This window comes from Myripristis murdjan, chromosome 8 (assembly GCF_902150065.1).
Source record: "Myripristis murdjan chromosome 8, fMyrMur1.1, whole genome shotgun sequence".
Taxonomy (NCBI): domain Eukaryota; kingdom Metazoa; phylum Chordata; class Actinopteri; order Holocentriformes; family Holocentridae; genus Myripristis; species Myripristis murdjan.
In genome coordinates this window covers 17124246-17137027 of record NC_043987.1, presented here as the reverse complement: position 1 = coordinate 17137027, position 12782 = coordinate 17124246, and the positions used below count along the sequence as shown (strand labels likewise).

The 12782-nt window shown below is 41.7% G+C and overlaps 2 protein-coding genes across 4 annotated transcripts in view; one reads left to right on the top strand and one right to left on the bottom strand.

Annotated features, from left to right (window-relative positions):
- Nucleotides 1-3520, top strand: part of cyth3b (cytohesin 3b) — a 35042-nt gene extending 31522 nt beyond the window's left edge. For both annotated transcript variants that reach the window (XM_030058534.1, XM_030058533.1), the window contains exon 13: nt 1451-3520. In XM_030058534.1, coding sequence (XP_029914394.1) covers nt 1451-1523 — 73 coding nt within the window. In that variant the 3' untranslated portion in view covers nt 1524-3520. The remainder of the gene's footprint in view (nt 1-1450) is intronic.
- Nucleotides 3521-6446: 2926 nt separating this feature from the next.
- On the bottom strand, nt 6447-12723 carry cacng5b (calcium channel, voltage-dependent, gamma subunit 5b). 2 transcript variants are annotated; one of them, XM_030058535.1, is made up of 6 exons: nt 12696-12723; nt 11095-11292; nt 8934-9020; nt 8032-8172; nt 7713-7858; nt 6447-6707 (listed from the first exon to the last, which is right to left on the bottom strand). In XM_030058535.1, exons 1-6 carry the CDS (start codon nt 12721-12723, stop codon nt 6447-6449), a joined length of 861 nt encoding a protein of 286 aa, XP_029914395.1. The 2 variants fall into 2 exon arrangements, with proteins under 2 accessions (XP_029914395.1, XP_029914396.1); XM_030058536.1 differs by lacking the exon at nt 12696-12723 and having other exon boundaries at nt 11095-11293.
- Nucleotides 12724-12782: the final 59 nt, after the last annotated feature.

The following is a 12782-nucleotide window of genomic DNA, read 5'->3' as shown; positions in this document are numbered from 1 at the left end:
CAATATTGGATGCTATGTAATCACACGCGTAAAAGATGGTGCAATGTCAAAGGGAGTTAGCTCAGCAGAACACAGTTGGTGCCTGTGTACTGTAATATAGCGCAACCCCCCCCTGCTTCCCTCTCTCTCTATATTCTCAAAGAGAATTCACTGGGGAAATGATGGGGGATTAGCCACTGCTTATAGCACCACGGGGGGTGAGCCAGCACACCCAACACATCCAGCCAGGAGAGGCAGCAGCAAACTGGGCTAATGCTTAAGCAGCCACGGAGACTAACAAGCAGCAGCATGTGCTTCACCAGAGGGGTCCAAGAGGAGCTCGGGGTCTGGGGAGATAAAAGGCTCTTTATGGAAATCATGATTTTCCCCTCTTGCTAAAATAGAGGTGGTCATAGTCACTCTGCTATATCTGCTTATCTTTAGTCACAATGTCAGAGCTTAACGTAAAATGCCATCTTCTGGGAAAGGTGGGGGTAGGGCATCTGGGTCAGTAGAGGAAGTGGGCCATAGCCTCTGATAACTTCATCCAATGCACTGGTAGGCCACAGAATTCTGTATTTATATATTTGATACTTTTCCATTCCACTGAAGATATTAGATGTGGTGCTATTCATATATTTGGCATGGACGCCAATGGAGTAAATGGTATTTTGTATGAGTCATGGCATTTTTTTCCTGGTCGGTTTTGATCTTTTTCCGTGCTCCAATGAATCGACAGCACCATACAGAAGGGTTTTTTGTTTCAGGTAATTGGGTTGTGGGAAAATGACAATACAATAAGCTGTACGGAATAGGGGAACCATCATCGTTTACAGATTCATTCTTCGGCGTGTGGCAGCGTAAAGGGAATCGGAGATACTCGCAGTGGGGGGTTGAGCCGCTTCTTGCTTTGTGCTGGTGCTAACAGGATTTAGCAGCCGTGAAACTGGGCTCCTCAGTAGAGCCCGAATGGCTTCCTGACTCATTCGCTCTCATTGTACAGAGTGCCTTTCCCTCACCCTGAAAAGGGGGAGAGAGAAAGCCGAAGAGTCAATAATCTTGAGTGCCATTGTTTTCGCTCATTCAGACCTATAAACCTGCAGAATGGTAGGAGGGAGGAGAGAGTGTGTGTCACTGTGTGAGAGTGTGCGATTGTGTGATTGTGTGTGTGCTTTACTACATGCTTGGCAGAGTTCTAGAGTGGGGAATCAGCTAGAGGTTCCAGCAAAATTCAGAGCGATGGAACCAGAGTACCAAGGAAAAACTGGGGGTGGGGGTGGAGGGGAACAGAGGGGGTTCTCTTCAGAAACCATGGAAACCAAACTAGGTCACTGCACAAACTTTTTTTTATCTAGTTAAGGCAGGGGTTTGTATAAATGTGCCTACATTTCCATATCAAAGATGCTCAAGACCCTCCTCTCATGTGGCCTTATTATTTATTTCATTGCTGTCCTTTGATTGGCTCCTCCAGGGCCAGCATTAGCAGAGACCCCTTCTATGACATGTTGGCCACCAGGAAGAGACGCATCGCCAACAAGAAGTGAGGAGGGACAGTCTTCCCCGAACACAACCTCCAACCTCTCCATCTTTCTCCCTGTCCTGCCCCAGTTCACGTACACATAACATAAACCACGCACACACATACACACACAACTCTGGTCATGCAAAGCTGGATTCGCCGCAGAAATGACTGTCAGCCTCGGCGATGATGTACTCCTCCGGTGCAGACTCCGACCTTGAAGACAAACCTCAATCTCTCCCCTGGACTGTCTCCAAGTTGTGGACACGTGGAGTCGGGGAGACATGACACACTACTGAGGGGAAAGCAAAGCTCCAGGACTCACATATCAGTGGAGCCAATGCTAACACACAGCAGATCAGCATATACCAACAGCCCTTTACAAGACCAGCAAGCCAGTGTGTGTGCTGATATGAAATAGGTCGTCTCATGTTTGCTCCCCTCTCTTCCATCTCATGCGAACCCCCCCCACCCCCCCCACCCTCCATCCCCACCTCGCCCTCCGTCATTCACATCATGTGTTTATAGGTCTCCCTAAAGCACAACTGCCATTTTTCAGGTGCACATGCATGCATGTGAGGTATTATAGACCAATATGTTTGAGTTATGTTTGTAAATGTGCGTATGCATGTATGCAGCAGTGTGCATATTATCAGTGCATACAGCATTTACAGTATGGGTGTGTAAGTGATATAAGCATTCCCTCCGCTGTGCTTTTTGAAAAGATTACGTTGCAATTTAAAATAAGAGTTCAGATATATGTTTGTAATCATTTACGCTAAGGCCAGACTGTCCCTGATGGATAGAGATGTGTGTGTGGAGGAGTGGAAAGAGTGTGAGAGAGGGACAGAGGGGAGAGAAGGTTGGCAGGTGGTGGAGAAGTTTAGACTGTACCTCTGCAGGATAACCTCACCTGGACCGTGTCGTCATCTCACTCTGGTGCTGAAGTCTTCTCCCCAGGTGCCATTGCAAAAACTCGTTCTCAGATAAACCTCAGAAACCAGTGCTGGGTTAGATTTAGGTTCCAAAACAAAACATTACAGTCTTAAGTCAGCTGGGCTGATTTCATTTATTTGTGTGGAGCACAGAAGTTTGAGATGTGCATACTTTTATTTTGGTTAGTTGATTAGTAAAGGGGGTTTTGCCTAGGCCTAGGATGAAACTTGCTTTTGGACTCTAACAGGTTAAAGAGTAGGTTTTATTTAGGTCTATGCAATGATCCAATAGGGTACCAGTCAGATTAAGCTTTTTTTTTTTTTTTTTTTTCAAGTCTCTCAAGGTCCAAACATGTTGGCCTGTATCAGTGAAGGTCGATGTATTGATGTGATTCTGTATGCATTTGGTTTGTAATCCTGAAGATCCTTGCTTGCTTTTTGTGTTTCTCTTAAAAAACAAACAAAAAAAAAACATGTAACCAACTATCTTTTTGTATTTATTTTCGTTTGTGAAATGGTTTAATGCTATACGTAAATGTTAAACAATATATGCTTAAGTTATGTATGTATATATAATGTATAGGTTTTTGGTCTCTTTTTGTTGTCGTATGCACACTCTGTGTAACATGTTTGAGCCTACTGGCAGAACTTTGCATCAGTTGAAGTTTGGGGTCTTCTTTGCAAAAGCCTTAAACATAATCAAACAAAAATATATGAGGATGATGATGATGATGATGAATATAGTGGTTTTGTAGGGGACAATAACTGTGATGATGATTTTAAAAAAGCCATGACTGATGATGATTACAGTAAAGATTGTTCTGATGTAATATTGATGATGAAGATAGTACAGTAATAGCAGTGATGATGATGGTAATATCAGTAATGATGTCAACAAACTATTTAGTCAAACCAGTAGTTTTCTATGTGATTGTAAAATAAAATGAAAGCCCTGTGATTGGGGCAGAATATTATCTTCTATTGCCCGGTGTGGGCTATAGCTACATTAACTTTTATATTCTCTGTAAAAGCTATTGGTCACGTTGTACATTACGTGTATCTACATAAAGTATACATAAAGCTTACAGCAACTGTACGGCGTATTCATTTATTATTGATTCTGGTTTTGACCTACATGTTTGCATGAGTAATGAGCTGTCATTAATGAATTATCCAGATATTCACCGTGAGACACTGTGGCATGCCCTCTGAAATGCCACAGGCCTTTAATATCGTCTTCATGCACAGCAACAGATTGTAGCTCTCCATGGTAAAAAGACAGTAAAGTAAAGTAGATGAGGGGAAAAAAAGAAGGTAATTTGGGTGCCTGTGATAAATCCAAACAGAGGATGATGTGGAAAAGATAGGCTAAGCAGAGAGTGCCCTCTACTGGTTCTCTTGGCAAACAACACAAACAAAACCCCACAGTGAGAGGCAGAGTTCACATTAGGCTATTACAGGTTTTTTTTTTTTTTTTTCCTGAATGCTAAAACACTGACAATGATTCTTGAAGTACTATCTCTGAAACCATACAACATTAACCGATCGGATATATGTTCTCTGCTTTACACTCAGTTTGTGATTTTATATCACACTTTTTGCAAAACTGTAAACACTGGAGTGTGGCATTGCTGTGGACTATTTTGCCAGTTGCCACATTGACGAATGTGAAAACACTTTTAGATATTGAGTTCACTTACAAATCAGAGCTTGAGCACTATCAGGTAAACAGGTAAACGTGTTTTGGACAACAATTGAAGCCATTGTTGGATAGAGAGAAAGAGGGGGGAGAGCTAGAGGAGGACAATGAGGAGGACGTAGTTGCGCTTTGTGTACCTATTTAAATGATGGTTTGTGTCTACTGCATTAATGAAAACACACACACAAAAATAATTTGAAGAATTCTGCAAGAATTGTGTGCTCTTACAAGAGATGCAGACAAAAATGTTTTGCTGGTATAGTGTAAGGTTTTGTGTTTGGTGTGTAGGAATTTGCAAAAATGGTCTATAGTTTCAAAGATGGTGCCTAAGCAATCAGGAAAAAAAAAAAAAAAACTAGCTTATTGGTCATGATGAAATGGACAGAAGTTGAACTCTACGCTCATTTCCTAAAACAGAGACCACTGGTTAAGACGGCACAGTGGGCACCCAGGGGTCCCTGAAGAGGCTGACTATGACTTCATCATTTAATTTGAAAAAACAGTGAGAGAGTGTTTTAGGGACATAAGTTTCACTCTTTCCATCGTTACTGCATGAGCTTGGTTATCCAGTTAAATCATAAGTTCATGGGTTTAGGGATATCTGGACAACAGATTGTAAAATAAGCGTTGCTCATTGTAAACAACATCTATATTCTTCTTCCTACTATTTATTCAGATGTTCTTACTCTACATGCCCATTCAGAAGTTAAGCAATTTATTGCACAGACACATTAGATAAGTTGCCAATAGCAACTACACCAAAAAAGACCAATACTGACTCCCAGTGGATAAACTTAGACTTACAGTTGTAATATCACAGTGTATGGAAGACAACCAAACCACAGGCTCTTTTGTGGGAGACATTTTTATCTTACAAAGTAAGTTTCCATGTTATAGTACAGAGTAGATGTACCAAAACTGATATCCAGAATAAAAGCATTTACCATATATACTGTACAATGCAATGAAGCAATGGTCACATTTTTACATAACCATGAATTCATAAAATGTACATCAACTATACATAAGCATGTACAAAAACTCTGTGACTAGATACAACAGACAGTCTTTGATAGGGAAACTCTACCCCAAAACAAAGTTATTCTGCATAATTTGTGTTAGATCTGATGGGGCAATGTGGAGGTTTCAATGTGAGGAAGTCTCTCCCAAAGCTAGGAGTAAGAGAGCAGAGACGTCATTCATTACATTAAGAGTTCGGTCCAGTTCAGAGTGCAGGGTCAGGTACATAAAAGCACAGTGGAATCTAATAGGGATACAGCAACTTGCCTAAGGACACTTGAGCAGCGCAAGTTTCCCAACCTGTGTCCTCTGGTTGACGGACAGCCTCTTTAGCCACTCGCTTGCCTTGCTGTGTGGTGGTGGGAGCATTTGGCAGGGTGGTCACATGGCCAAATATTAGGCTATCACTGCAGTAAAATCAAGCCTGTTTGAGTGTAAAAGGCCAAGTAACACTCCATTAGTTGACAATGTGAGTCTCCAAATGATTGTTCCATGGTTTTTCCCTTGATGGCCTCACACATTAAAGTCTTTGCTCTCTGGTGTCCTACTTTGGGTGACATGCTCATGTTTGCAAATATTGACTGAACTGTCAAAGACGATGGGGGTCTCATGGAAAATCCTATTTTAGACTGAACTTTTGCATTGTTTAATTTGGCATGATAGGTCAATACTACTGTTGCGTGGTAAAATAGGTCCTAGGAATCTGTTTATTGTCAACAAGTAAGCAAGGATATCACAGAAAGCCTCCAACATGAAGCAATTTAAACTATACAAATACAATCAAACAAAGAAGTACAGCACACCTTTTTCAGGTAAGGGTCAATGGTTGTCTATGCTTACTCTTCTGTCAGTCTATTCACCAGCTTGTGAAAACAGAAGTGGATGCAAATCACACTAAGAAACAGGAAATTTTAAGGGTCGCCTCGCCACTACGTAGCAAAACAATATATTAAACTGTATAAACAGGCTAAAGTGGTATTCTTCTGAAACTGATGAACTTGAAGTAAGTTGCGGTATGACAACATCAACAAAATGTCGATATACTTCACTGACCCAAATGAAAAGCCACAGCTGGCCCAGTGGAACATTTTTCCAAACCCCTCAGGACACAGTCAAAGTGCATCACTGCACCTCCTCCCTTACCCTCCCCTGCAATTTATAATTCAATATCTGTGTGAATTTTTTTTTTTTTTCTGAAACAATACTCTGTCCTCACCTGACCCTTTGAGCCTATATGATCCTTCCATGACCCCTCGGTGACCTCTGTGTGGACTGTGATGTGAACTCTGACCCCTCAGCAGGGTGAGGAGGAGACCTGGTCGTAGTCGGGACATTTAAGGAGAGCTGGGTAACTAGCACTCATCTGGAGCGAGGCCTCACTCGAGATGTCGGAGGGACTTCGGCCGCGTGACCAGGCCTCCGGGTGCAGGAACTGGCCGGAGTGGTCGGAGCAGTTGCTGAGGCGAGGGCGGTAGAAACTGGGATGGCGAGGCTGGTAGATCTCCTCCGCCGTGTAGCGCTTCATGAACAGGTACACAGACATGACGCCTGCACTCTGCAGTGTAGAGAAGATTATCAGGGTGAACTAAAGTCAACATGACAAATAGAGTGTAAATTACAATATAATGAAAAACACTTCCATATCAAAAAAAAAAAACAAAAACAACAAAAAAAAAAAACACTCCAAACACCCAAAGGTAGACCCCACTGTCAATGAGACTGAAACTGAAATTAGGAAAGTGCTTAAATGTGTAATAAAGATGAACCAAACAAGTGCAGTATTTTGGAGCTTTGATAATAGTCCTAACTTCGGTCAACCTTGGGCAATTTTGCTCAATGCACCTTTAAAAGAATGCAGTTTGAACCTTGTGCTCTCATCCTTTTATACCTGAATGAAAAAGTAACTTTTACTCTGAGTAGATTTAGGTTTAAGATTTTAGGTTTTACTTTTCACTTGAGTAGATTTTTACAGCACTACTACTGCTTCTCCTCCAGTCAAATATCAGCAAAGCAGCAATACTTATACTTGAGGAGCAATTTGTAGTGCTCTTTCACTGCAACTTGATCCCTCACTCTGTAGCTCGGTGTTCTTACTCTAATGAAGCCTTAGCTTGGATGATTATGATGTATGATGAAGTACTTGAAACACTGTAAAGACGCAGTCATGCTTCCAGGAGGGGAAATCTAAGTGAGAGCACATAGTCAAACCATTTTTAAGCTACACATTTCATACAGTTCATCTAGTTTGAAATTAGCATTTTCTTTGGCTGATTTTTCTACTTGAACCTCAGTGTTTTGCTCTAATGTCGCCTATATGAAACACATTAAGTTTCTTTTTACTTGTTAGCATATTTTCAATAAAAGTGTGGGCGCGGAATAGGATTTCTGTTTTTGCCATGGTATTAAATCAGGTATTAAATTGAGAATTGTTGAATTTTACTGGTACTGATTGATCCTGGTATTGTGACAGCCACAGTATAAATGAGGTCTAATGGTAGTGAGATAGGTGCTTGATCTCACATCATATTTTGTACATTTCTCTCTGTGCTTAGTTGCTCACCTCAGTGAGGAGGAAGGAGAGGGCAGCAAAGGCAAAGGACCAGCCGTACTTGTAGCTGAAATAGGCCTCACTGCTCTTAGTTCTGTTCAGCATTTCATCGTTAATACTGGAAATGTACAGAACCAGACCCACCACCAGAGCCAGTCCTGACAGAGAGAGAGAGAGAGAGAGAGAGAGAGAGAGATGCACAGAATTCACCTTCATCAAAATTACATTTTTAAAAGTTGGGACAAAGGACAAGAGTAGGAAAAAGACGATGGTGCAGGTGGCCAGAAGAGGCAAAAGAAAAGGTAGGAGAGGAAGGAGGAAGCATAGCTACCAGAGAGGATGAAGAAAATTCCAGAGACAAAGGCCAGGATGGTGCGGTGCGGCCGGATGTGTCCGATGTTGTTGAGCACAAAGCCGATGAACATGAAGAAGAGGCTGACCAGAGGGAACGGAGTGGCTGAGCGGATCATTTCTGAGGAGAGGGGCACAGAAAACAGTCAGAGTTGTCAGAGAAAGCTTCTTCCTGACCCCTGTACGTTTTGAAAGACACATGGCCAACTGGCTGGTCAAAAAGAAAGTATTTTGTTATTATTACTCAGGTGACCTTTGATATTTTCAGTCAAATAATCAGTCAGTGTATTGAAAGTGATTTTTTTTTACCTTGCATCTAAAAATTAGGGTCTAAACAGTGAAATTAAGACTTTTTGTTATTTTTGTTGGTGAACCACCATTCCTAATTTCACAAAATTTTATATAATAGCAATTTCTACTGGGTTTCACGATCCCAGAATCTGGTTCCTATAGGAGAATGGCAGAGTGAATCTCAGGATTTGAAGGGAAAATATAAATTGAAGCCTGTTAATAAAGTTTGGCTGGCTCTCTCCAAATTTGATGTGAACAGAATGTAATATTGGAGCTTATTGCACTGACCCACTGGAGTTGATGTATCCTGTGATAAAGCACTGACTTTGAACTGAAGGACTTGTGCGGCGAAACACTAGAGAGCAAAGCCTCAGATGACTCACTCTTGTCTGTCTGGCTACATTCAGATGGTTTCAAGACATGAGTAGGACAGATCTTTCCAGGACACTCCACAGTGAAAACAGCTTGCAGAAAAAAACAGGCTTTAAAAAAAAATTCAAATAAATGTTGTTCAGATAAATAACCTCATGGGGGCGACGTGAGTTGAGTTTTTCAGTCTGAAGGTGTTGGAGCTGCTCCTGTCATACTCACTGAGAACGTTTACTGTGGACTCGGAGGTTAGCTGCACGTTCATGGGCATGATGTACTCGATGGTGAAGCAGCGGCCCGACTCTTCACCTGGAGAGGAAGAAAACAGACTGAGAGATGAGTTGAAGAGAGACATTATATCATGAGGCATGAAAGACGAATAAGAATGATTAAAGAAAGAGAGATCCAAGAGATGCTGACATTATATTTGTATAAGATTTATTACAGGTGACAGTTATTCCACTCATTATTGCATCTTGTATGAAAAGGTTTGATGGGTAAAATGGATTTATTTATAAAGCCATTCATAGCAACTTGCCAGCATTTATCACTTCCTTATTGAACTGGTCCTATAGTTAATATTCAATATTTGTTTGTTTGTTTGTTTCCTTATCAGTTATTTTTTTGTGTGTATTTATATCTGATCGTATATCTGATGGGGCAATGTGGAAATTTTAATGTGAGGAAATCTCTCCCAAAGCCAGGAATAAGAGAGAAGAGACATCATGCATTAGATTTAAGAGTTAATTATAATACTATGTTACTTTTTGTCCAGTTAAGAGTGCAGGGTCAGGTAATAGGGATACAGCAAATTGCCTGAAGGCACCTTTTTGTGTGCATTTATTCTGATTATAACTGTACTCGAGACATGATTGAAAATGAGGCCATACCCTCAATGACGCTCGAGATTTAAGTAAAGGTTGAGTGAAATATTTCCCTGAGTCACCAGCTGACAGCTACCCCTTCCTCCTCCACCCTGTCTTGAAAAGGAAAAAAAAATCCATCTATAGTACGTGAGGGACACTGACGGGAACATTTCGCCTTAAACAGAATCTATTTCTTCTGCGGTCCTGGATGAGTCAGTCAGTCGGTGTGTGAACATGCAAATCAGGTCCAAAAGCCAGAATCCAGAGAGCCAAAACTCTAATCTGCTAGATCCTTCAGGAGCTGCTCTCTTGACATTTTTCAAGAAGTTTGTTTTGTTGTTTTGATTGATGCTGTCACGCATCACCAACTGGAAATCGTCTCTATATTCCGTCTTTCAGAGAAACTTTTTCCACACAGAGATCTTGAATACACTACCTTCTATCACATATCTATTGTAAATGTGACCCCTCATGGAAAAAAGGTAAATTGTGTGAGGTAGATGTATATATAATCATATATTTCCACAATATGGTTATTAAATTATTTAGTTTGAATAACTGCATCAAAGCAGCTTTTTCTGATCCAACCTTTGAAGTAAAATGGGACTCCTGCTGTTCAGCAAAGATCTTGACGCCTGAATCTTTTTTTTTTCTTTTACATTAGTCATCTTTAATGTCCCAAAGCACAAACAGGAAGATGAGACAGCTTTGATGGAAGACACTTTTTTCTACCTAACTGTGAAAATTTCATTATATCCTGCAAACGGGGCAACACAGCCATCATTATCGCGTCACCTGCGCTCACACACTCGCACTCATTACTCACCAGCTAATTCTGTGGTATGGGATGATGTGTGTGTTTGAGTGTTTTTATGTGATCCTATAATTACAGTGTGCCAGTGATGTCAATGAGCAGGCCAGCATTTGCGCTGTATGAGTGTATCAGTGTGCAGAGTTAACTGAGTGCAACTTGTTTTGGTTGTTTGATTGAAATAGGGAACAAAAACAGTCTCTCCATGTCTCTCTGATTGCCAATTGTGTGTATTTCCCCCCAAACACACACACACACAGACACACACACAGACACACACACACACACACACACACACACATATACAAGAAATTGTGAATTCCGTTGAGTGCTAGCTTGGGCAATGACAATATGACATGACAGATGTGACAGAATTAATCAGTTCCCTCCCACTGCCTCATTTAGATGCTGCATAGTGGTAAAACGAACATCTTCTAAAATGATGAAGCCAAGAAACACACTGTTCTTAGTGATGCTCTAAAACCAACACGATCATCTGCCCCACAGTACAGATTTAGACTTGATTAGCTGTTAAACTGCAAAAGCACAGAGAAATCTACTCCAAATCTACCAGTGCTTTTTCTGTAATTTACTCGACTTGTATTTTGTGGTAGCTCACCAATGCTCTGCAGCTGGTTTTAATATTGATAAAACCCCCAAATCTTACGAATGATCCATCTGCCCAGTCTTCAGTCTCCATACTAACCAGCCAGGAAGCAGACCCGCCAGAGGCCAGAGTGCAGGGAGATCCTGATGTCGGCGGTCTGGTTGAGAGGCAGGATGACTCCCTCCTCCAGGTAGAGCCAGTAGTCTGTGCTGACCGCCACTCCCAGCAGCCCCAGGCCGCTGACCGCAAACACACTGCTCAGCAATGTCAGCGCCTTCCTGCTGCACGCGCTCATCACTACAGCAGTGGGAGGAACTTCCAGGGGTCAGTGCTTGAATGAAGAAATGTCACAGGGGAAATCTGATGGAGAAAGGAAAAAGGAAATACATCAAAATCTTGAAGAAAGTTGGTTGTCATGGCATGTATGCAGCGACAGAGCCAGGAATTGTTTTGCTGAAGATGTGTGATTCATCAGGTAGCTGCCTGCACAGAAATAAATGCATGTATAACAACCTTTAGTTGGTTTTAAAGGGACAGTTCACCCAAAATACAGAGGAAAAAAAATCCCTTGTCAATCTAACCATCTAGATGGCCTCTGTCTCCTCTCACACCATTACAATAGCGCTGGATGGTTTTCTTTTGTGGAGCTCAAACAATCAAATATGTGCATGTGAAAAACTCAACAGCAACAGCTCTTTCCATCGCTGTCAGGAAAAGTTTCACAGGGAGTATGAGTTAGTTTGCACTCTTTTAAGGCTGGCAGTATATCTTGCAATTTTCTTCTTATTATTAGCATTTTAGGTGAACTGTCCCTTTAAGGTTCATTGTCAGTGCCAGTGAGGTAAGCATGCCTCTCTCAGCTGGCTACACATTACTGGATCATATGGCTAACACTGCACCTATACACCTCCTGCCTGGTATTCAGTGCAAAGTGAAAGAAGTCATTACGTTCATCTCTGGAAACAGCGCAGATGTTCACAATGGGGAATGCAACATGGATGCATAATTGAGCTCCTATTCACGAGGCAGAGAGAATAAGGAGAGAGAACCAGCTCTACCACAGTGGCTCTGAAATGTGTTTCCAACCTGGCAGAGTATATTATAGCTATTTAGACACCTACATGAAAGCATAATAAGGCAACGATACACAGTTTGTCACAATGGTGAAAATTACTGTGAGAAATTCTGTGGTCTGTGTGAATTAATTTTGTAAACAAAACCTCAGCAATGCCACAGTGCTTTCACCTCACTGGGTTTGCACAGAGGACACTGTGGGAATATTGCAGGTGTGTGGGTGTTCGCCAGCTCTTTGTGATGGCAGAAAGACAGAGTGACGTTGGTACAGCAAGGTGAGGGACATGCGAGGGCATACTGGGCTCTGCACTGCAAAGACCTCACAAGTTAAACTCACCTACCAAAAGAATTAAAGGTCAGCTTTGTCCCAGTGGCTTCATGTGGAACAAAGTGCTGAATGTGAAGTGAGTGCATGTGGGAATGTGTGTGTGTGTGTATGTGTGTGTGTGTGTGCATGCCCTGATGGGTTAGAAACCAAGTGTCAATCCAAATCTGCTGACAGTATATACTGTGCCAATATTTCCACAGAGTATCACATACTCAGTGTAAATATCGCCACCTGTCTTTAGCTTGACTGAAAAGAGGGAAAGGAAAAAAAAATATATAAGGCAGGTGGGAGAGAGGACGAGAGAGGGAGTCAGAGGGGATGAGCATGTAGAGCAGAGTACGTCTTGGACCCTCCTTTTTATTCCTTCCTTCCTGCTCTCTGCATG